At 38.0% G+C, this 25,465-nt stretch overlaps 1 protein-coding gene across 1 annotated transcript in view; it reads left to right on the top strand.

Moving 5' to 3' along the window:
• The window catches only part of LOC146003241 (coagulation factor IX-like), a 108,122-nt gene that overhangs the window by 40,136 nt on the left and 42,521 nt on the right, over nucleotides 1-25,465 (top strand). Inside the window, exons 4-6 of the mRNA XM_083141416.1 lie at nucleotides 12,379-12,614; nucleotides 19,046-19,248; nucleotides 24,267-24,330. Of these exons, the coding sequence (XP_082997542.1) occupies nucleotides 12,379-12,614; nucleotides 19,046-19,248; nucleotides 24,267-24,330 (503 nt within the window). The remainder of the gene's footprint in view (nucleotides 1-12,378; nucleotides 12,615-19,045; nucleotides 19,249-24,266; nucleotides 24,331-25,465) is intronic.

The raw sequence follows: 25,465 nt of genomic DNA, 5'->3' as shown, positions 1-25,465 counted from the left end.
CATAGAACGGTTCTTCCTTATCGCACAACGCGATTCCAACCTTGCGTTCTGACGTCACCGCGGAATGCCTGCATTTTTATAGCTCTTTTCAGTTCTTACGGCGGGCGCTCTAGAAGCTGACAGGGGAAGTGGGGAACGGGGAAACGACCTATCCAGCGAAGCGAGACAGGCCGGTTAGAGAGAGAGACTGCAGCGTTGCCAGAGTAGCGGGAAAGGTGAGTTGAAATCGAAAGAACCATGAAATACAGACATCCCATTGTTCGCGTATGGCCTGAGTATGCGTATTATCCCCATCTTGTGGTCAGTAGAATACCGGATATCAAGTGTATAAAAGTATTTTAGCGTTCATATCAGTATGGTAGTCATCAGACGTCGATTTTGCCTTTGGCCTGAAAACTAATGTACATTCCTGTAGAAAACCAGATTGACTGGAACCTACGCGATAAACAATAATGCGCCACCATTACCCACGGACACTTTTAAACCCCCTGTTCTCTGTTTATTGGAGCGTAATTGTGATGTTTACGTTTCATCTATATAAAAGATATAGGGCAAAGGTTCCTTATTTCTGAGAAGATGCATTTTTCGCAAAAACGTTACTCTGGCTGTAACTTTATCGGCTCTTTCCATCAGAAATCGTCTACCGTCGTTGCTCTTTTTGTACTTGCTCCCCATAGACTTCAGTATCCTCCACAACGAAACTCCCCACTGAAAGCTTATTTGTGTTTGCAAATCAAAGCGTAACTTGTTCAGTGTTGGATATTCACCCTTCACATAATACCCGAGGATAATTCTTCTTATTATGTCATTATCGCAACCGTCGATTGCCTTTGTGATACCGTTCCTTTTAATTCGTTTGCGCGGTGATTAAAATGACGTGGAACCCGGCGCCTCAAGACTGTCTTTGCCTTCCCTAACAATACGCTGCACAGTTCGCGTACTCACTCCACAAGCTTCCGACACTCTCTGTTGCACTTTGTGCACACTTACCAAGGGATCACTGTTTTCTGCTTCCTTTTGAAAATATTAATGAACCCTATTGATTATTTTCCTGCCTTGGCTACGAACTACCTCCTTCCTGTTCGCTATCGTACGATACTTGCTGCGTTGATAAACATAAAGCTCCCAATGGAATAACGAGTGTACAAATTAACGTCACATCACATGCCACATACACGTTGATCGACGAAACAATGCAGTTAGGCAATACACGACGCGACAACAATAACTCCCACGCATGTTATTCCTACATTCCGCTCATAACAAACGGGAATCAACACTGGGGCAAAACACCATCAGCAGCGCGACGAATTGGCAACACAGCAACGTGCAGAACGAGGTTAGAGTTGCAGCTTTCTCCCGCGACTGAGTAACTCTCGGCTTCACCGCTAGGTGGTCTGTTCTCTGGTTGGTCAGCGGCATGTTCCCCGCTCCCCACTTCCCCTGCCAGCTTCTAGAGCGCCCGCCGTAAGAACTGAAAGTAACTATAGGCTAAATGACTAAATTCTTGGGTTAGGTTTTTACGTTTAGTTCTCTTAGAATAAATAATATATTCGCAGTGTATTTATGCTAATAAATGAAGCCTAAGAGACCTACTCTGACAACATAGGCATTCCGCGTTTGACGTCAAAACACGAAGTTGAAATCGTGTTGTGCGAAAAGGGAGACACATATGAACACTCCCTCGAATTTGTATGTAAGTTGTTGCTCCATGGCTGCGGTGAGCGGACATAGTTACTGTGCTGAGAAAAGTCTACTGATGTGTGTGTGTGGGGGGGGGGGTTCATGAACAGAAACACAGGTGCAAACGATCTACTGTAACGTAATGTAAAGGTCGTAAGTATGCTATAATGTAAATAAATATATACACATGTTGTTTGATTGATTGATTGATTTGCTTTATTTTACTTCACTCCTTGTGCCACTTCTTGAGCTAATTTGCGAAGATGGGGATGAGTGATGACATGATGAACAGACACTCACAAACATTAATGTCCAGGCAGGGATTGGAACCCCGAACCCCTGGCGTCGTAGCGCAATGTGCTAACCAGTTCGCCACGGGGGAGTTGTAATAAATAAATGTGCCATATATATCTGGAGGTATTATGTACGTACAAAGTAATGTAATCTAGGGGATACCCTATATAAGACAGTCATATCGGTTGTCATACAACTGCCGTCAAATAGTAATCATGGCAGTTTTGAATTGTTAACGACTTGTACATATTTAACCGTAACTAATATAAATGAAATGATTCTGCTTTTTAAAATTTATTTATGGCGCACAATACTGCAATTTAAAACGTTTAGGAACGATAAAATATCCAAACTGAAATTTGAAAGTGTCTTTCTTACATATCTCAGTGCTGTAGCACAGTCCATTTTTAGCAACGTTAATGGTGTGCACCTGTGTTTAATATTCCAAATTGGTGCTGGTGCACCTTTGATTCTCAACTGGCACAGCCCATGGAAAACCCGTTTACGTTCCTTTTTTGTAAGTTAACAGGCAGACTGTTAAATTTTATAGGTAACATTTAACAGTATAGTAGCCTAGGAACTAACATGATCTGGGGGAAAAGAATCTATGAACTTCGAGAAACACAAATTCGACAAATATTTCCAGAGAGGAGAATATAAACCAAAGTGGAACAGAGGATACAAATCTGTTTACTTAAGTCAACCTAAATGGTTTCTTCTCGCATAGGCCAACCCAACCGTTCATGCAGGACGAGATGTTATTTTCAGGGTCCTTGCACTCGAAGCAAAAATAACGCAAATTAATCCAACTGAACCGTATTATGAAATTCAGTTCAAAGTGAAATTAAACTTCCATTACACTGGTAAACAATGATTTTCTTAAATGGATTATTTTTGGTGTGCTGATTCTGAATATGAAGTCAGAATTCTCTATCGCGCTCCATTTTTTGAAACACGTTTATGGTTTTCTTCTTCTTGTAACCTATTTTTGACAACAATGACATCGTTGATAAAAATTACAAAATAAAAGTTTACTACGTTCACGTAATAAAGTTTTCTTACGTTTGTTAAATAAATAGATTTGTTGGCACTAATTTGTGCATACTTTGTGTTTTAGAAATACGTTTATGGTTTTCTTCCCCTTTAAACCTATTTTTGACAACAATGACAACGTTGATAAAAATTACAAAATAATGTTGGCACTAATTTGTGCATACTTTGTGTTATATTAGTGTGTCTGTTCTGCAAAATGTCTCGTGAGCCTGTTAAAACCCAAACATTTTTCTTTATTTTATTGTTTTCAATAAAGTATTTGTGAACCAAATAAAGACTATCTGTTATATTTCTCAACCATGGCAAAATGTACACTGTTCTGATTCACATATATTGTATTAATTTTGAAGTAGTTAGAAAAAGTAATGCCACTAACCTCCGTGGCGGAGTGGTTAGCACAGCGCACTACGACGTCAGGGTCCCGGGTTCGAATACCGTCCTGGGCATGGATTCTTTTTGGTAGTCCCTTCATCAATTTCATCCTATCATTACTCATCCTGATCTTCGTGATTAGCCAAAATAACAGGAAAGCGAAATCAAATAGACTAAATAAAATCAAAAGCGAGGGTCAAACAATATAACACTACACAATATGCATGAGAATTTCTTCACTTTTCCTTGAACCTTAAGACACCTTCTCGTATGTCTTCTACTAGGTATATAATATCAAAAGACTTTTGTAATTTATTCATTTACTTATTTGACTTTTGCTTACATGGTTAACTTAAGGTTATAGTGACTTCTCTTAAACCAAACAATAGGTAGCTGGGCTGCAGGGGCGGCGCCAGAAATTTTCGACCAGGTGGGCAGAAGCTGGATATAGATAAATTAGGGTGGGCAGTATAAATGTAAAACAGTATGTGAGTTTTACATGCACACACGGCTCCCCCCCCCCTGCCCCCAATATATATATATGCACAAGCTGTCCTACAACAAATTCAACAACGGTTGGGCGGTGGTAGATCTTATGAAAACAAATAACTTTTCCTCATAAACATTACCTCGAAACCTCTTAGTTTCTGCGCTATGAGCGCTGAAAATCTAACCTGCATGTATGCAACCAAACGCTCTGACGTTGAGAGACGCGGAGCAAGGTTGCACTTGAGTTGTTTCAAGCCCACTTCATGGACATTAAGGCAAATTGGGAATGGACCTACAGTTTAAAGTGCGATCCGAACCACTATGGGCTTCCACTAGGTATCTAATCAGAGACCCCTTGATTACAAGGCAACGACGCTACCACTGCGCCATCGGGGAGGCCCTGGTTGTCACTTGAATTGGAAACAACAACTTGAGAGTCTTATCTTGGCAAAATACAAGAGAATAATTATACTTGCGATGTTGTAAGCATAGGCGTGGGCAAACTAATTTATTTGGGGGTGCCTTAAGGCTTAAGGGAAGTTTCAGTTGCCTATTTGGACAATGCAAGCCTAATTATAGTAAATCCATGTTCCATTTGCAGAAACTATTAGGTATATGAAGATGAAATTTTAATATTATAGACTCTGAACATTCTTTATCACTGTGTCGATATTTATATTATTTAAGTAATGAAATAAAATAATTGAAAATTATAAATAGAAGGCTATATCTCTACAGTTACTATCAGCTGAATCCCTTTCATGAAATACATCTGTAGATTCAGTTTAGCAACGTTTTCTAATGCACATTACTTCATAACATATTATGCTGCACCTGGTCACTCGATAGTTAATGACATGTGTTATACATCATTTTAAACCGTAGAGTTAAGATGCAAGCAAAATCTGAAAATTGATACAATTGTCTTTGAAAGAGAAGAGAGCATTCCTGATAGCCTTTTAAGTTGAATAGTTGCATTAGCAATCGAGGCTGCCCTCGGGAAAGGGATAAGTGCAATTTATAAAGGAAAAAATATATTTTTTAACACGTTATTACTGGTTACTATAGTAAACAATATCAAATTGTTTTTTGGGGAAAGAGAAAGAGAGAGAGGTGGAGGCATCTCAAATGAAACGAAGTTTTTTACTTTATACAACGGATATTATTTTCATTATTTTAATGGTAGTTCTACATTTTCATTTTATTTTTTGAGAATATATTAGGCGTACCCAGGCATCTCTAGCTCACCCCGTGCGCAATATTTACAGTATTTACAAACTGGCCAAGAAAAATAATTATTAAGAGACAGTTAACTGTCTGTTAATTTCTATACTTTTGCCACATTTCATGTATATATTTCTTTTCATTATGTGGCACATTTTAAAAGAAATTTGGTGGATCGTCCCAGTGAAGGCCAGGAGTTGCAGCTCTCAAGCTCACCATCCTGATCTAATCTTGACCACATTCTGCATAACTTTGCGCTTCCCATAAAGCCTACTAAACCTACTGGCTGTTTAAGCATACAAGGCAGCAATAGTTCACAGTTTTCGTTTCAAGAGTTTGGAAATTCCTCTCGCTTTCCAATGATAAAGGTAAGGAAATTGAAAAAAAAAATCAATTCAACGTATTATTTACTCTGACTTTCGTAAACATATTCACTAGATCAGTGTTTCGATAAAGGACAGCGAAGTTTTTTATTGAATGATAACATGTGAACTTTTTATAATATGGATAATATTCACAAGTAAAATATACATGGAGTGAACACCATAATACATATATTTAATCATTCATTCACATTTCCCCAAGTGTAAATTTTTAGTGAATTTGATTGGGTGGGCAATCGGTTGGGCACAGGATTTTTTGGGTGGGCAATCGCACACCCGTGCCCAGACCCTGTCACCGCCCCTGCTGGGCTGAAATTCTTGGAACAAATTCTCGGCTCTTCTTGTTGAATTGTTGCTATTTTAGCGAGATATTCTACCTTATAGCAGAGCTTATTTTCACAACTAGGTAACAAAAATAACGTTCAAAATATATAGCATGAAAAAATTAATAAAATTTCTTTCTTATTAGAATTATTACATCTTTCAACATAAATTAAAGGTCTTTTCCACTCTTACGGCGGCCGGTCCTAGTTCTGGCAAGGGAAGTGGGGAGCGAGGATTACGCCTCAGACCGTCCAGACAACAGCAGTGGCGCCGTGAGACACAACGTGGCGGAAGAAAGTACTACGTGAACCTCGTTGTACTGGCTGCTGCGTTTCTTATCAAGCTGGATTGGTCGCATCCCCGCTCCCCACTTCCATTGCCAGCTTATAGGGCGCCCAGCGTAAGACTGGAAAAGAGCTATACTAATTTATAACATACTTTAATTTTCTTCGGAGACTCAAGTCTTACACTGAATGATATAGCTTTAGTCACTTAAACCAAAGATGCATAACACAACTACGTAGCCGATTTGGTATTTTAGGAATACATTTTGATCGATTCCTGCGTTATTATGTAACTATACGTATATTGCTTACGTTTGGTTCTAATATCACTATATTGCATCCAGTATGTAAGAGTCTTTGTAGTAAAACGCAAATATTACTCCTGTATTTTCAATGAGAATGTCACTCGTTCGAATACCTTCAATAAAACAATGGATATCAATAAACAAATTAAATAAAGTAGGAGAAACAAGAACTCTTCAATTATTATTTTAAAGTAGGTGCATATTGAACATTATTTCAGCAAACAACATTTTCAGTTTAATGTAGATGTACAGAACAGTGGCATATTTTTTCATATTCTCTGAAAGTTTGTCTGGGTTCTCATTCAGTAACCAGTGTGCTTTTCTTTGATCAGCAAAACCAGTTTTTGTAATTGCAAGCAATGTATGCAAAATTACATTATCTTGAACTAATTACGGATCTCTAGATAAATTTATCAATTGGTTTCTGAAATAATTCGGATGCATGAAACATTTTTTCAAACTGTTTTCGAACAATAAAAATCACATATGCATCTCCTATTCAATCAACCTTTATTGTACGATCATGCAGACTTCAATTCTTTGAAAGTGATGACTGTTGTGACTAATTCACAGGCATTGCCTATTTTCATGGCATGCATTGCACACTTGTTGTCTGAATGGGTCTAACATTTGCGGAAAATAGAGCCATGTCTGCTGATAATGAATAATTCTTTACGCTTTGTATTGTTTATACCCGAGTCAAATCGTGTTCCAATCAGTGAATTTATTGGTAGCGCAATATACAATGCTCAATAGGACATGGTATAAAATAGATTTTAAACGGTGCATGTGAAAATGAGAGTTAGGAAATTAAATTGAGGAATTCCGTGTATTAATATCATGAACTGTTGCTTCAACATTATGTAGACACCTATAAAACAAAATAGTTCAAATAAATTATCACAATAATAACAGAATCGTCTGTAGCGAGAGTTGGATTGCAATGGAACAAAACGAAATAATTCATAGACCATGGCTCACTAAATGCTCCCCATCCGTAGAAAACTTGTGAACTTGATTTCTAAATGTCTTCTCATGCGATATAAAATGCATTTGTCACAATGGAGTTGCATGCTAACCTGCAAGGAATCGTCAAATAGTTTATGAAGTGACGTTTAGCAGACCTAAAACTTTGGGGGGTATGTGTCTGTTATAAACTTATGTTTGTCTTCAAATGCCTAGTAATATTTTGTTATGTACCAAGTATTTACAAAGCATTACTAATATCAAGTTCCTTGAACCTATGATACATTTTCCCAGCATGTTCCCGAGACATTTCAAAAATCCCTAACAATTACGAAGAATTACAGAAACCCTGGAATGAAATATTATTAACTTTCATTAGTAAAACTGTACTTATACCATGCATGTGGCCTTCAGTATTTAACAAATTAGTCTCCTTATCTCGATCTCTCTGTATTCTCCGCTCTCTCTTTTCTATACCTCACTCCATTTCAGTCAGTGTCAGCTGTATTTTATCTCACTCTTTTTCCATGCCCTTCTAATAAATTAAACAGTTGAAATGAAAAATAAAATCAGATCTAAATATGTGTCTTCCCTCTTTTACGTATCCAATAACCGGAGGGGCACTCACCCCCTCACACACTTTCTCAGGTAATTAAATTTAAAATTTGTTTGTTAACCTCCTGGGACCTGAGGAGCAATATACAGGGTAAGTCAAAATGATGGACCCGATTACAGAAATTTATTCTTTGAAATCTAATAAACATATGTTATTGTGAGACATGCGCTTCGAAAGGTTAAGTTTCAAAGTTGAGTTTTCACGCAGTGTTTCCACTTTCTACAGCTAGGAGTCAGCAGCAAGCAGCGAGCAGGAAAATGGAGTTCACTGAAGAACAGAGATCTTTCTGTGTGCTTGATTATCATGTGAACAAGTCTGTGATTAGTGTGCAACGGCATTTCCGTACCAAATATCGGAGAGAACCACCGACGGGGAAGGCCATTCGTAAGTGGTATGAACATTTCAGAGATTCGGGCTGCATCTGTAAACGAAAATCGACTGGCCGTCCCTCGACTGAGGAAGAGACAGTGGAACGAGTGCGCACATGTTTCGTGCGGAGTCCACAGAAGTCCACCTACTGGGCAGCGAGAGAACTTCAACTTCCACAGAAAACTGTCTGGCGGGTTCTGCGGAAACGTTTACAAATGAAACCCTACCGCTTGCAACTAGTTCAAGCCTGAAAAGACACTGATTATGCTTTGCGCGCGTCCTTCTGTGCTGATTTCCTCGCATTAATGGGAATGGATGGGTTCTCTGAGAGGTTAATTTACAGTGATGAAGCAACTTTTCACCTTTCAGGGAAAGTGAATAGACACAACGTAAGGATTTGGGGAACTGCTAACCCCCATGAATTTGTGGAACACGAACGCGATTCTCCCAAAGTGAATGCCTTTTGTGTCATTTCCCATGAAAAGATTTATGGGCCCTTTTTCTTCCATGAACGTACTGTGACAAGACTTGTTTCCCTTGATATGCTGCAACTATGGCTCCTTCCACAGCTTGCAGAGGATAGCGCAGATTTCATTCTCCAATTGGATGGTGCCCCTGCGCATTACCATGGCAGCGTTCGGGGACCATCTCAATGGGGTATTGGAACAACGTTGGATGTACCGTGCATCTCCGGAGGATCGACCTCTCCTTCATTGGCCACCTCGTTCCCCCGAATTGACCCCATGTGATTTCTTCATGTGGGGTTTTGTCAAGGATCATGTTTACGTATCACCACTTCCAACAACATTGGATGACCTGCGTGCCCGCATCAAAGGAGCCATTGCTGATATTGACCGCAAAAGGTTACACAAGGTTTGGCAGCAGATAGACTATCGGCTTGATGTGTGCCGTGTTACGCGAGGTGCTCACATAGAACACTTGTGATTTGTTTGAAAAAAACTTTGACAGTTTACCTTTCTTAGCACATGTCTCACAATAATATTTGTTTACTATATTTCACAGAATAAATGGCTGAAATCGGGTCCATCATTTTGACTTACCCTGTACTTTAGAGTATTTTTTATCATTTAGGAAATGAAACAGTTATATAGCAAAATAGTCCCGAACGCCATTTTTATGGAATGGAAAACTTTTCGATTCTGATCCCTAAAAGTAAATCCCAAGTTTGATTCAAACCCCCCACCCACCCAAAGTTAAGTATCAAGTTTTTTTCTGCCCTCGAAAGTTAAGTCACAAGTTTGATTCTGCCCCCCAAAGTTAAGTCTCAAGTTTCATTCTGCCCTCGAAAGTTAAGTCACAAGTTTGATTCTGCCCTCGAAAGTTAAGTCTCAAGTTTGATTATGCCCCCTGTCCCTATTGCCAAGTCTCCAGTTTGATTCTGCCACCAAAGTTAAATCCCAAGTTTTAGTCTGCCCCCAAAATTTAGGTCGCAAGTTACGCCCATGATCACAAGAATTGAATCAGTCACAGAAACAACCTTGTAACCATCCGTCTTGCAGACAGATACATGAAATTGCAGGAAAATTATTGTTGGGTACTGGAATAAATTAGTGACACGTTATATGAACAGGGAGGGTTTTCTGCACCGTGGAACTTCCTGTTTGAGGAAAATCCACAAGAGAAAGCAACATGACAGATGGTTTTGCTCTTCTGTGGAATTTGCTATTTCTTGGATACAACGTTGTTCATGTTACCGATTCAATTGATGAATGTGTCTGTTCTTTATTTCAGCGCATGGTGAGCATATTACCAGATATATGTAAAGAGTTTAGAGAATTAGGTACTCCATAGCCAAAATGTACCATAGGTTATGTTTAGATTTGGATAAAATAGAAAATAATGTCTATGTATACTCCATAAATACGAATATTAATAATTATATCTTATTACTATACTTTAATAACATATTAGAAATAATATTTTCAAGTTGATAAACAATCATGGATGTAATTAATAATTACTCATTACATGTGGAGGCACATAGTGGTTCGGATTCCACATTAAACTGTATGTCCCGTCTCGATTAGCCTTACTGTGCATAAAGTAAACTTAAAACACCAAATCAATCAATCAATCGTTTATTAAAAATATATTTCCGATGTGTACATTTAAAGCATAATGTACCTGCTGATACTCTTAAATGTACTACAACCGCTTCCAATTTATTAGCTAAGAGGATCATTGATTATTTTTAACTTACTGACTTATACCCTTTCCTGTCTATCTATGCAGAATGACCTCGTATAGATGCAGAGAAGGAGGGGAGGGGGGGGGCAAGAGTGAATCAGTACACGTTGCTGCGAAGGCTGGTAACTGCAGTCGCTTTCCCCCTCCACGCAATCCCGTTTCATATCACTTGGTAGAGCCGTCTTGAGTCACTACTTGCGCAGAAAATTGTTCTTGTTCCATTGCTCCAGAGATAAATGGGGTAAGACAATTACCATACTCGATTGTTGATGGAACATGCGTATACGACTCCGCAGAGAATGATCTACTATTTGAATTTGAATTTGAATTTTTGGGTGCGTCAGCACTTAAGGCCATTTTGCACCCGGCATGCTATGCGGGTTCCAGCCCCTTGCCTTACCTAAATCGTTCATTAAAACATTAGAACATTCTGATTTCGGTTAAAAGCTGAGACTGTAAAAGGACACTCGGCACACATATGGACAAAACACAGTCCAGGGTGTACTACGTGGAAGTGAGGTTGACAATTGGGTGTCCTACGTGGAAGGCTCACCCCTTACTATATCATCCACTATATTCAAAAGATTATTATCTGTTGCAAAATTGGAAACACCAAACTGTGTTTCATCTTCTGGAAGAAGTAGTAATTAGAAATGCCTAATCAGAGGATCAGGAAGACTAGTCACACATTTGTGTATATAAACCATGTCTAATGTGGATATCAAGGCTGATGTTGCCATTGTTTCAGGAACTGTTGAAAACCAACAATGTGAAAGATGGGGACGAAGCGCAAACACCATAGCCTGTTGCTTAATAAAGCAAAGATAAATTTGCTAAACTTTAGTTAAAAAAAAACGTTCAACACACTGAGGCATAATAAATTGGTATAACTATCCGGCATTCAATAACAGTACTCACTTTTTATGCCTATATATCTATGATAATGGACAAATCAGGTGGCAAATGTGCTTCATAATATTGAATTTAATTTTTTTAGATTTGTTTTAAATTCAAGTTATGCACATATCACCTAATCGAGACTGAACCTGCAGTTTAAAGTAGGATCGGAACCTTTATGTGCCTCCACCGGTTATTGAACCCTGGACCCCTTGATTGATTACAAGGTGACAACTACAGCATCGGAAAGACCAATATTGAATTTAGGGATTGAATTGATTATTCTCTGCATGGAATTTAAACAAGCACGTACTATTTTGTGCACGGTCTCTAAATGTAGTAATGTTTTTAAGATTATATTTTAATCCTGTGCACAACTTCAGTGTAAATGTTCAAATCACAATTGCTCAGATAGTCGGTAATAATATCTAGTTAGAAGAGCTGTGTTAAATGTAAAATATTCAATATTTATGCATGTTAATAGGCAATATAGTAAGCTATCAGATTCATTTTTCTGCCATTTTTGGCTAATCGCGACGATGATGATGAGTGACGAAACTGATAAAGGAACACTCGTACGCAAAACACATGCCCAGAACGAAATTCGAACCCAGATCCCTGGCATCGTAGCGCCGACCTCGGCCACGTAGGTCGGCAGAAGATATCAGAGACGTCGTAAGCCAATTAATTTGACTTCATAATTTCCTTTTGCTTCACAAATTCAAGAGTTGTCTATACTGTTGAGAAAAGAGAACTTCATCAACAAGTCACTTCCAAACTTCTTGAATTTGAGCGATTGTCATTTCTGCACTGAAGTAAAACATTAGTACCACATACAGCATGGATATTTGTGCTTATAAAATACTGACAGAAAAATATTATCTGCTGAAATTTCGTGGTTCCTCTTTCAGTCGGTTCCTAGACGACATGGACGTTGTACTCGGAGCACACAACGAGTTCCACATGGACAGCAACGTCATGACGAGGAACGTCTTGAAAACTATCATACACGAACAGTACGAAGTGAGGCCAACCCACGATTCCCATGACGTAGCTCTAGTTCTTCTGGATGAAGTTGTGGAGTTCAGTTGGAAAGTCACCCCGGTCTGTCTGCCCAGTATATCCATAGGCGAGCGAGGAGAGAAAGGTATGTAAAGAGGCATATATTGATAATTCAAATTACTCAGCACGTAGCATAAGGTTACGAAAAATAAAGTAATTGAATTGTGTTACTTTATTATTTATATGATTTTACAATCACCCAAATATGCAAATAAGAATGAAACTATGACTTACATTTCCATAAATATGCCTTAAGACATAGAAATAGATGCTAACATCAATATAAATGTATAATTCATAAATTGTAATTTCTCATATAGCTTCTTCGTGGGTGAACTATTAAACAAATACATTTTAAAATATCTAGACTTTATTTAAAATGTCAATAACATTTATGTTGTAATATTAGAATGACACAAATTTCTTCACCTCACCATCACTTTTCTTCCCCCTATCTTCTCTAGTTGGCAATTAGTGTAACTGGGAAGACGTACGCACATACATCTAAGAGTGTCAACATGATTTATGTGGAAGAAGAAACGAAATTCACATTTGAAATGGCTAAGTGTATGACGAAAGGTCTTTACATATCTTGAAAAAGCAAAACTATGTTGAATACCACCCAAACAAAATATGCTCAATTGCATATATGCAGTAAAATATGCTCAACATGTAATTCTGTGTTAACGAACGTAATAAGTCCTATGTATTCATATATGTCATGAAAAGTCATGATTATCCTATGATTAAGAGCCTCCATGCTGTAGTGGTAACATCGCCACCTTATGATCAAGAGGTCCTGACTTCGATACCCGGTTGGGGAAGAGAGTGGTTCGGATCTCACAATAAGCTGTGGGCCCAGTCCAATAAGCCTATTTGTGCATCAAGTAGAGTTAAAACAAAAACTCCTACAACTAATTATCATCTTTTCTAGTCATTTTTACTTATTTGACCTAGGGTAAACTGCAGATAAGAATGTAGGCCATAGTTGTAAGCAGTGCTAGGAAATGTCATTTGAAATGACTAAGGAGGTAAATTTCTTCAACTTCTTGGCTTATTCCGTTGCGAGTGAAGTGTCGTGTTCTTTAACTGTTGTTAACGTATTCTTGTGAATTCTGAAATGTAATGATGTGATGATTTAATGCAATTGCTATGTTGGAATTGGAAAAACAACTATGCTAGTGTTTACAGATAAAAAAAGTCGTAGTAAAATGTACTTCACCCATTCTCCATGTATCCCTGACATTATCAAATTCGACCAGTGGCGACTCGTGAGGTCTGCAAGGGGTAGGGCACATTCAAAATATAGGCTATATCTTAGAACTAATAGAAGTCATACAAGCCGCATTTAATATATATCAAATTAAAAATATGTAATACTTTAGAAAAGTTTACCTTGTTATTTCATTCATTGTATATTAGTTCTATTGTCCTATTTTTGGCTGTAGCAAGTTTCTCAATCAATGTGTCTTTTCCGTTGAGTAAAACGCACGGCAAACAAACAAAAAGAAAACGGAATTAGCTACAGGACACTCACACATCCATTCCCACTTTTCGTATATATTTTTAATAAATTTTCTTCTGTATGTTCTGTTTTTATCTTTGAACACTTGATTTAGGCAAAGGTGTGGTTTTGGCGGGCCTAATTCTTTGGCCAACAATCGGTCTTGGAAATTTAAAATTTGACTTTGCAATATCTCGCCTGATTCATTTTGCTTTACTTTCACGCGCCCGGTAACACGTCAGTAAAAAACTTACTAAATAACAGAAGTTTATGAAAACTTTTCAAAGCACATCGAACCTCGACAAGACTTCCCCACCTCCGTCTTCCAAAGTCTCCCCTTCCCGCATTCAATTTTTTTCTTTAAAGTACAAGAAATGAACCCAGCCACCATCTAGCGGGAAACCGAAAAACCACCACAAGTGTTGGGTCTCAGCTATATTGTGACCATTCGCGATGAAAACACCCATATCCCCCCGACCTCTCCCGTAGCTCAGAACGTAGGGATGATGTTAAAGCAGCGAGGCAGGAAGTCCGCAGCTAGATATGTGACCATTGCTATGCTGCCAAGTTTCGTCCAACCCACTGTAGCCATCTTCGCTCCGATGAAGACTGCTTGCGGCACAGCAAATACAAGCGTTGCAAACAAGCATAAACTGTTACAATTGTAGTTATTTTTAGATACATAATGGATGGAGGAGCATGTGACCCTGTGACCTAAGAGTAGAACCGCGCCTGTATTCAACCATTTTTCGCCACCATCAATCATAATTTATAATACATATGAATGGTAAGGGGAAAAAAACAAGAAATGTCAATTTTATTTTATTTTGAGGTTTACAGCTCATTCTATTGGTTGGAACTTGTACTAAACAACTGTACGCTACCCACTGGAATGGAATGAGAAATGTGCGTGTAAGAGACGATCAAATATTTGAGGTAGCCTACTGGGAAAGAACATAGGAAAGATTAGTACTAAATTGTCGTTTTCTCCAAAAGCTGGTTTTGTGACATTCCTTGTTTCTACCCCTTACCCATCATATATTGTACGACAAATAATGTATTCTAAGTTACCATATTCTGCTTTGATAAGTAATTAGTATCCGTGTGTAAACTTTCTCTTTTTCTCCCGTTTCAAACTTTAAAAGTTCAATTTTACTTGTGCAGCCGACAAATGGCAACTGATAACAATTGATATGTTTACTTTATGATAATATTTATTTACTTTTATTTATTACGTCTTGTTTTCCATGGTGAAGTTAAGGCTTTGTAACCTTTTCTACTACTTAAATCAACATTCTGCAAGATTTTCTAACTCAACCAAGATTTGTTTTGTGGATAGTGTTTATAACTATTATTTTCTGTGATTGAAGGCTTCCCCCCAAAAGAGTCCAATGATGATCTATTACTAAATTAATATTTTGTTCTAATAAATATTCATACACTACTTTATTCTAGCTTTTGCACAACGAACTTTTTAGGTATTATTCCCATATTGATATTGATTCTTAATCAAATGAACTTGGTTAGGTAATAAATAATCAACACACTTTTCATTGTTGAATCTTATGCCGCTATTGTTTTCGCAGAATATAGATGTTCAAGTTAATATTTTATATATTGTTTAAAAATTCCATGGAAACCATGTCAACACTTTACTTATCATGTAGGTAGAAATAATTTTTTTTGGAAGGAAATTAGTCATGAAATCTATTAACTTCGTGCAATGGGTCAGTATTTTTCCTGTTTTATGTTCTCAAGCTTGAACGACAAAACATTATTGTCATTTAACATACAAGTTGCTTCTCCTTGTTCTTCCATTTGTTTCATTTCTCTACGAATTCATCTTCCATTGGGTAGCATTAGTATACTTAATGCAGACAGGGCAAACAGTGTGTTATGTAGTCTTCGATCATTTGTGTTAGGTAATGGTGAGTTCAGAATCCCTAATCGAGTATCAGATTTTCCATATTTGATTTAAGACATCATTTTTTATGATTTTTTATTTAAATCGGATTGTTTTATTTAAATCAACTTTTTTAAAAAAAACACGCTTAAAATTGCTTGAATGTTTTTTTGGCACCATTTTCGTACATGTCAAAGGTATGTAGAAAGGTTTTTTCTAGTAAGCCACCTTGTAAAATATTTGAACAGTTTGATTAATGCAATTAAAAAATTACATGTAAATATACTTCTTTCTGTTTCTGATACTGTATATATGAACCTCCTATGGAAATGTTTGTTTAGTGTGTTAATGAAACTCTAATAATTTCAGTAACTTTTCTTCCAGTGAAAGTAGAACATTCTAGATTTACTGTATAATTGTAACTTAAAATATTTTGACAGTGTTTGTAACTGAATTTTGGCAATTTTTTTTAAATTATAGTCTGCAAAATATCAGCTGGCATGTTTATTTGCAGTTTAATGATAATGATGGTGATACGATTACAGCTTAACATGATTAGTATTATGTATATTTTTCTACACAATATGTTTGCTGTTTTTACTCATAAAAATTATTGAATTTTAAATCAAGAGATATGTAAGTATGTTTACATTTCCTTCCGTATGAGCTTCACTCCATCAATACATATATTTTCTTTCGTTTCTTTTTCTTTCTTAGAGCCTAATAAACACCATTAAATGATTGCAAGATGAATGCACTTGCACGAAAATGGCTTCTGATATTTACATAATCCTTACGTACAAAATTCTGTAAATTATTTGTTTATGGTGAGTTAATCAGTGATTTAAAAAAATCACCTGATTTAACACAATCCACCTTGATTTTATGTGAGAGGCTCTGGGGTAAAACTTGATAACCCAGAAAAATGTAGAACAGGGGAAAACGCCCTGTAGTGTGTGGGTTAGCCAAATGTTTCCACGTGTTTCTGCCAATTACCTGCTACTGAAGGATCGTCGTTCACTCTTCTTAAGAGAGAAAATTGTGTGGTAACTTAATCCAATATTAACTGGATTTCGAAAGAAGTACAACCAATCGTACTGAACTCCCTAGTCGCTCAAACATGCAGCACATTTTTTTGATTAATTTATTCTATTTGTAATAGTATTCACAATATACGAATAAATTTACTCTTGGAATTGTAATTCGTAGGTTAAAAATGGAAAAAAAACTCAGTCATAGTTCTCCAGAATTAAGAATGAGCTTTGTCTTTTCTGTGAATAACTGTGCTGATGTAAAGTAAATTTAACGTATCTTCCAACATCTGATTACCTAAAAAACCTCCTGTTTGTTCTGAGCTGGCAATTCGTAAACTAGTTCTCAAGTACCAGCTGTTAATTTTCCACACTCGCTACTATATTCAGGGGTTTAATTGAATTCACGGTTTATAAAATATAAATGAATGTGGATTAACGTGTATTCAGTAAAATAGCGAATATTTATGTACGATACCTATTGGTTATTAACTTATTTCACAGTAGCAGCAATAGCACCAATGGTGACTGACATAGTGGTTACATCGTCGTTTCCATTATTATTTGATTCGTTATTTAGCGTCTCTTTCTCAGATTGCACGAGAATGCACAAATGAATGTGGAGTACACAAATCACTCGCACAAACAGGACAAAACGAGATCCCTTCATATGACAGAAAAAAAAATTGAATTAAACTACAAACTGGCAACAGTACGTGCGTAAACGCTGCTTCCCTACTTCCCTTCCCTTGTTTTCGATTGGCACAGAAATTATTGATCAATCGCTAGCTTGAGAAAGGTAACAGATTGGACCAAAGGCCGTGTAATCGAGAGATAAAAGCATCTAATCTCGGATTAAAAATTGTTGATACTCGAGTTTAAACTACAATTTAAAATTTTCCAGTAGATCTACATAGAAGCGAGTTACATGAAAATTTAGCTTACTGAATTCTGCGTTAATCTATGCTAACCAATTTTTTTTTCGAGTATGCCTTCAATTTTTTATCGTCGTGAGGACAAAAAAGGGCCGCCTTTTTTGGGTTTTGCAAACGATCGCTCTTTCTGAAATTCTATAAATAAAAAACGGGAAGTCCGATCGTGATGAAGTTTTAGTATGGTGCAGACAGATAGGTTTTAAACACAATTTGTATTTTTCAGATTTTTAAAATTTTTCAAAAAAACTTAATTTTCAATTTTGAGAAACAACTTTTCTTAGTATTGGGTAGTCCTACAAATACCATATTGGTTAATCTTGTTTTGAAGCTCTCTGCATCTATTTCTAAAATCCATTGTCCTTGTCAATTCACATTGCTAAACCGATTTTATACAGATTTTTATTCAACCTAGTGAAGATGTACGCGGAACATGGCAACACGGCACACAGCGATGTTCATTGAACCGTGGTAATTGCATGCTGTCGCTTGGAGTCGATGCAAGCCCGTATTATTTGTAGAATTTCTAAGAGATGGATCGTTTGCAATACCCGAAAAGAGTGGCACTTTTTTTGTTCTCACGACGATAAAAATTGAAGACATATTCGAAAAACAATTTGGTTAGCATAGATTAACGCAGAATTAAATGAGCTAAATTTTGATGTAACTCGTTTTTATGTAGGTCTCCTCGTAAATTTTTAACTGGAGTTCAAACTCGAGTATCCATAATTTTTAATCCGATAGTAAACTTGGAGATTTTGTAGTAAGACAATGCTGATCGATGTTGAATTTCAACTGAAGCTCTTTTTCAGTCTTACGGCGGACGCCCTACATGCTGGCTAGGGAAGTGGGGAGCAGGGAAGCGACCAATCCAGCGCAATAAGAAACGCAGCAGCCTGTAGAACGAGAGGTACGTAGTAGTTCATCCCCTCGACGTCGTAACTCTCGGTGCTACCGCTGTTGTCTGGTTGGCCAGTTGCGTATTCCCCACTCTCCGCTCCCTACTTCCCTTGCCAGCATATAGAGCTCCCGCCGTAACAGTAGAAAATACATATAACAGCAAAAACAACGCTAGGCGTTGACTTTAACCTCACTTTTTGCATTGATAATACGAACATTGCGATGATATTCTCACTTTGATTCTAGGTATATACAAGCATGGAAGGCACCACTTGCACGTTGCCAGTTGGGGAAGAGTTTCCGACAAAGGAAAGTATGGGGCCGTTCTCATGGAAGGCAAAGTGAGGACGATGCCTACGGAGGCCTGCGTCAACAGAACAAAATACACGTTGGCGGAAATAGACGATGACAATTTCTGTGCTGCAGCAGACAGCACGGGTACCTGCACGGTGAGTTACAATCCACCTCGCTATGTATAACTTAAGTGTTAATAATATGAATAGATTTGGAAGTTACATTAAAATAATGGATACATATGATATTATTTCCAGTGATTCCCATTCCTCCCTGTTTTCCCCTGATAGTCTGGCTTTATTATAAAATGTCTCAGTGTCTCGAATTTTCCAAATATTCTGCTCTTTTTTTAAGTGTCCGTCCTTATAAGAGATCTGTAGATAACATATCTGCTGAGGGTGTCTTCAAAAAACTGAGACAATGAAAAGTTTAGCCATTGTAGAGAACCGTTTCACTGATTTCGTTTGTGCTGTGTTCTATGTCCAAATATACAGGAAAGCCAGCAAAACTGACATAAGGTTCCTAAACTGACACATCCCCGTTTCCCAGCCCGAAGGTGCTGACACCTCGCGGTAACAGGGTGATTCTATTCTTCAAGCTCCCAAGATACTCCGCAACCAGGACAACGAGCATCAGTGATGGTTGTCTTTGTGTAGGGAGATATTTTTGTTTTAGGGTGAAATTAATACTTGTGTTTATCAGTGAATAGTACTAGTATATTATCATACTGAAAATATAACTAAAGTTTTAAATTTTTGTCGTGGCATAGTTTCTCAACTTATGGGGCGCGACCCGCTGCTGGGTCCCGAGGGTGCGTTTTTGAGGGTAGCGAAGTCGGGCTCGAAAATTCATTTACTGTGCTTTAAAAACCTATTACATTTAATTCACTAAGATATACTATTTTAACAATTTAAATTCAACCCGTGTTGTGCGTAGTCTAAACTCTACAAATCTGTTATTCGCGCTCTACCATTGATTTTTACCGCCATCTCTAAATTTCAGCATGTGTGATTAGTTAGACTAGAGTAAATTAGTCTTTGAAATTACATATTTACTTTTATAGAATGAAGTATGTGTAATTTGTTTAAGCAAGCGTAAAAGAAGGCTTCTTAAAGTACTCGATGTTAGCAAATTATATGATTATAAACTAGGTGCACACCCCTACAAGTAATTCTTCCGGTGCCCATGCTTATGGGTCCCATGAAGTGTAATATCATTCAAGGAGGGTCCCGGACTGAAAAAGTTGAGAACCAATTAGATAGAGTAATGACTTTTTTTAACCCGTGGCGCAACAGCCCATTGAGAGACAGGGCGAACCTACCACTGCCAGCGTCGCTCCCACCTGCCGAAGTGGTAGATCATCAAACCAGTTACTGGATGACGTGTGGCCAGCACGACGAACCCCCGGTGGTTGTACGTTTTCCATGACCGGGTCACCCATTCGTAGCTCCAAAATTTCCTCACGATGGTGGGTGACCACCGGTCCCATACACAGGACGAAATCTCAGGAGAAATGTTGTTACACTTCCCCCAGGAGACTTGAACCTGCGCGCGTCCCGTAGCCAGACAAGACTATCTTAGAGGCTCCAGTTTGAGAAGGTGATGAGCCAGAGCCCAAAGCATGACGCCTTAGACCGCAGGGCCACTGAATAGAACTATGATTCCCAATACATATTTCCTTGAGTTGTGGAAGATGTGGTGTTTGTAGATTTTTTATGTTAATGGTATTGATAGCGTCGTTCCCTCAACCAATACAGTCAGTAATTTGGATCCATGAAGTGACGTTGACTTAATTGACCTAGCAACAGCAATTTCTCTGAAAATATTTTTATTACCACCATATTCAACACAGAAGCTGCAGCCCTTTGATAAAAGCTTTAGGTGTCCTTTATATTATGCTGAAGAAATCAGGAAGTTGCTGAGATCAAACGGAATGCATCAGGGGCGATTCCTCCATGTAGGAAGTGAGGAACTTCCTACAGTTCATGTATACTTGCTTCAAGTTCTCTACTTTTTAGGAGTTAAATAATAATGCATGTTATTAAATTATAAGCTCAATGTACGTACAATTGACTAGGTTAGCTACTGTCAAGAGTTGACTGCTGTCGCTCGCTCCAGGTACAGCCCAAAGACTCTAATCTGTGCCAAAGACGATGGGCACACAGACTTTACTGCTTCGCCTAAGGAACCTCTCTGGTATCACTACAAACAGATGGGTGAGAAGTGGAATAGGGGCAAGGGGGAGGTTGCGGTTTCAAAGAATCGAGCGAGGAAGCATCGAGGGTTTCCTCAATCAGTGATGCAAACTGCACCAAAATTGTACTAAACCTAGCACAGTTTGATCTTTGTTCGCACCTAGCGCTCTACATTTGGCATAATGGTAAAATGAAAATCTAGCATAATCTGCGAACGTGAGTTTCTGTGAGAGGGAAATCTAATTCAAAGGAACATATTTTCAAGAAATAAAAGTGAAATTAGGTCCAAATCTTATTTTTCTTCACCAGCGGAAATGTTTCAAATAAAAGGGAGTATGGTTACACAGCAACAAGCGTTTTACAACCATGCCAAGATCCATTCTCTATCTTTTCTTTATTCTGCCAGATTTTATTCGTGAGGAAATTTTATGGCAGCTGTAGACGTTTCGGGGGTAAACAAAGAATTCTCTAAAACCGTTTCAAGTCTCTTGCTCAGCCCATATCATTTGTTGAGCCACGGTACAAAATTTTTCAAACATTCGTCGGTTTACCATAATTTCTTCCTACACCCAAAAGAAGCCACGTATCGTTACTGCTCTCAGTATGATATGGAGGAGCTGCTGGGCAAATCCTAATTTAAATGGCAAGAAGGGGGAGTAGCAGTAAGTGGATTTCAAGGAACTTGTCTGTATCCATTAAACAGGAATATATGAATTGATGTTGACTTCATTGCTGTTGGTGCAGACAGAGATAGGTAAATATCTTCTCCTGGATCTATGTATCTTCAGCTCCACCTAGTTCTTTACATAGTTATTTTTGTTGCTTTATGATTTAATTCCTTCTTTAAACATGTATGCAAGTTTAGGAACCCATTTTCTTAGCTGGCATAATCGTACCTGTTTGTGAAACGAAATGTTGTTGTAATGGACATTGTTACACAGCTTATACTTGGGCATGGAATTGATGTATTCCTCCTCTTCTCTGAATTAAGGGTAAAAAACAAAATCGTATGGCGGGTTTGGTGAACTTTTCTCATATATAAAAAACACTACGGAATGAACATATCCTTGAAAGTGATAAATATTCTGAGGAATGTAAAATATAAACTAAACTATTGTGTATTTCTTAAATGTGCAAATTTTTGTGGAGTATGTTTATTATACTAATTCTATTCAAATAGTATGTAGTTGATGTGTTTATGTACTGGTTCGTATATGTATATTATCTGTACGTACTACACATAGGTGTGCGCAGAACCTCTTATTAGGGGGGTCAGAAGCCTTGATGAAAGTTCAGTCGGGAAAGAAAAACCTCATTTTATCTCACTGTTTTAGTTTCATTGCATTGATGGGTATATGTGTGCGCGTGTGTGTATGAATAATATTATTTAAATACATTACATATTCAATACATCTTTCCCATAACAAACCAACAGCAAAAATGATTATTGTCTCTGAAACATGCGCGCTCCTTTTCCTCCAAACCAAACTATTTATAGCAGCAACTGTCTGAAGTATTTAGTTGTTCTTACTTCTCTCTAATAATTTAAAATGCATTATAGAAAATAAATTGCGAGCGAAGTGAGCAAGAAAATTTTTGTGATCCAAATTTTGGCAAATTGAAAATAGTGTTGATTCAATAGGGCGCAAAAAGTCACGGGACGCCATGGCATTCTCTTTTAAAATTTTTCTCATTCAGATTGTTCGACGCCCAGAGACAACTACCGCCGCTCTGAACTTGACAAGACTGCAAAAAAAGCAGAAATTGCGAGCGAAGCGAGCAAGAAAGTTTTACGAAATTTATTTTTATTAATATAAAAGTTGAAGTCGAGGGGGCAATCGCCCCTCTGTGCCCCTCTGCAGGTGCTCCTGGCAGTCTGGAAGAAATAATGCAAGAAAGTCGTGAAAACTAATTCCATCTTGAGTCCTGCTACTCTTAGATTCTGCTAGACTTGCTTCCTTCTTGGACGCGGTGGCTCAGTCGGTAACGCGTCTGACTACCATGCTAAAGGTCCCGGGTTCGATCCCCGGCCGGTTCAATTCCGGGAACTTTTATAACGATGGAAGCGGCCCCGGCGCCCACCCAGCGTCGAATAACATGGGTACCTGGGGGAAACCCTGGGGAGTAAAGGCGGTCAGGGGCGTGATGCTGATCACATCACCCCCACTCATGACCGGATCAAGAAAGTGTGGGGCGTTACCCCCACACCCCCTATACGCCTTCATGGCTTGGTGCTAAGCACAGGGGAACACTTTACTTTTACTTTGCTTCCTTCTACTTCAATGTTTGCCCCCCCCCCAAAGAATTGATTTCCGTCCAAAATTGGGAAAAGGCAACGTCCCCTGCCCCCTTGTGAAACTGAACCTCCTTCCCCCGTAGTTGCTTTGAACTTTAATCGGCTTCAAAATACGTCATTTTCTTTAAGAGCATAATATCGTTTAATAACAGCCATAAGAAAGATTCCTCTACACTAAATTTCTAGGTGAAAGTATAATAATATACGGACATGGAACGTCTGGAAAGAGGTGGCAAGGATGGCCACACTTCCCCTTCAGAAACGAATGTTAACCTAAACGTTTATATTACACACGTATGCTTTGATTTTGGTCATAGTAATTTACATTAATTATTATGGACGCAGGAAAGCAATAATTTAAAATTGAAGTCGTGTTTTTTGAGGGGGCAACACTATTTTCGGGGTTATATGCCCTATGGAAAATTGCCTTGCTTGTCCCTTTGTGAAAAAATTGCGAACGTCCGTGATTATGGGGGCAATTGCCCCCCTTACCCTCCCGTAAGCATGCCTATGGTACTACATATATTATCCAAAGGTATTATTTGAGGTTGCAAATAAGAAATTATTTTTGAAACAACCATGAAATCTATTTTGATAATGATGTTATTAACTTAAAGTTAATTCAGTAAATATATTTAAAATATATTTTTAAAATGTATAATATCAAATGTGTACATTTCAGGGAGATAGTGGCGGTCCATTAACCGTTCAAGTAATAAGGTCACCTATAACGGTGGAACAAATAGGTAAGTTATATGTTACCAGTCCTTTAAGAAAGGTACTGGACCCTTGCAGGGTAAGTAATTCTCGAAAATTGTAATATTACACAGTGTGTCTGCAAAGTTTTAAGACTGGCTTCATAAAAAGTGTAACATTTTCTGCGAAATCGAATGGAGAAATAAATTTTAAGATATGTTGAATCGTTTTCAAGTTGTACATTAGGTACAAACAGAACCTGACAGATCGTGATTTCTTTGTGTCGGTTTTCAGCTAAACACATCCACAAATGTTGTTCACAGTAAATATCAACCAGGTTGAGCATGTCAGGTGTAATAGTTGCATACACAAGAATAATGCGTCCCTTCAACTGTCCCACATATCTTACTGGAGCTGAATAAACCTGACATTTTTCATAGCCAAGAAAAGGGGTTAACGGGATTAAATCCTGCAAACAGGATGGTAACACAACTGGCCCCCGAAACTTATCTCAATGACGATGGAATTGGTGATACAGAAGCGCAAGAACAGGTGAGGGGGCGTACCATCCTGCTGAAATAAGTCGGGAAAAGTGCCCGTTTCCTTCAAGACGCGTGTGACGATCGATCGATTCTTGCAGAATGAGGAGACAACTGCACCAGTAAAATACCATTGATAAACACTTGACCGATTGCCCGTGTATGATATAATCCGCATCACACCACGACTTCCGGTACACCTTGCATCCTGTCCGATTTAATCCAACGTTATGTTTACATAAGCTAGTGTCATTGAGCTCTTCTTTGATCAATGGCATCTCGTTTTAAAGCACTACAAGCAAAAATATAGTGTGCAATTAACAACGGCATTCGTCATCTTAAGCACGAAATAACTTAAAAATTATCCAATATATCTAAAAATACATTTCACCATTCGATTTCGTAGATTTCACATGGTTTTGATGTGTTTCTATGCCCCCACTACCATTTAAAAAATTAAGTTGAATCCACTGTGGCAGATCCAAGATGGTGGACAGGTTTGTAACATGCATGAAAAATACAGTAGTTGGTCAACCAGATATTGCATGCGATTCCATTCATGTACAGTGATATCTGTAGCATGATATGGGTGTTTCTACATTTTCAATCACCATATATACGTAGTATGTATGTATGCATGTAAGTA

Source organism: Lepisma saccharinum, chromosome 20 (genome assembly GCF_977018435.1).
Source record: "Lepisma saccharinum chromosome 20, izLepSacc3.1, whole genome shotgun sequence".
Classification (NCBI taxonomy): domain Eukaryota; kingdom Metazoa; phylum Arthropoda; class Insecta; order Zygentoma; family Lepismatidae; genus Lepisma; species Lepisma saccharinum.
Note: the sequence above shows the minus strand (reverse complement) of the source record. Positions and strands in the feature narration are given on the sequence as shown.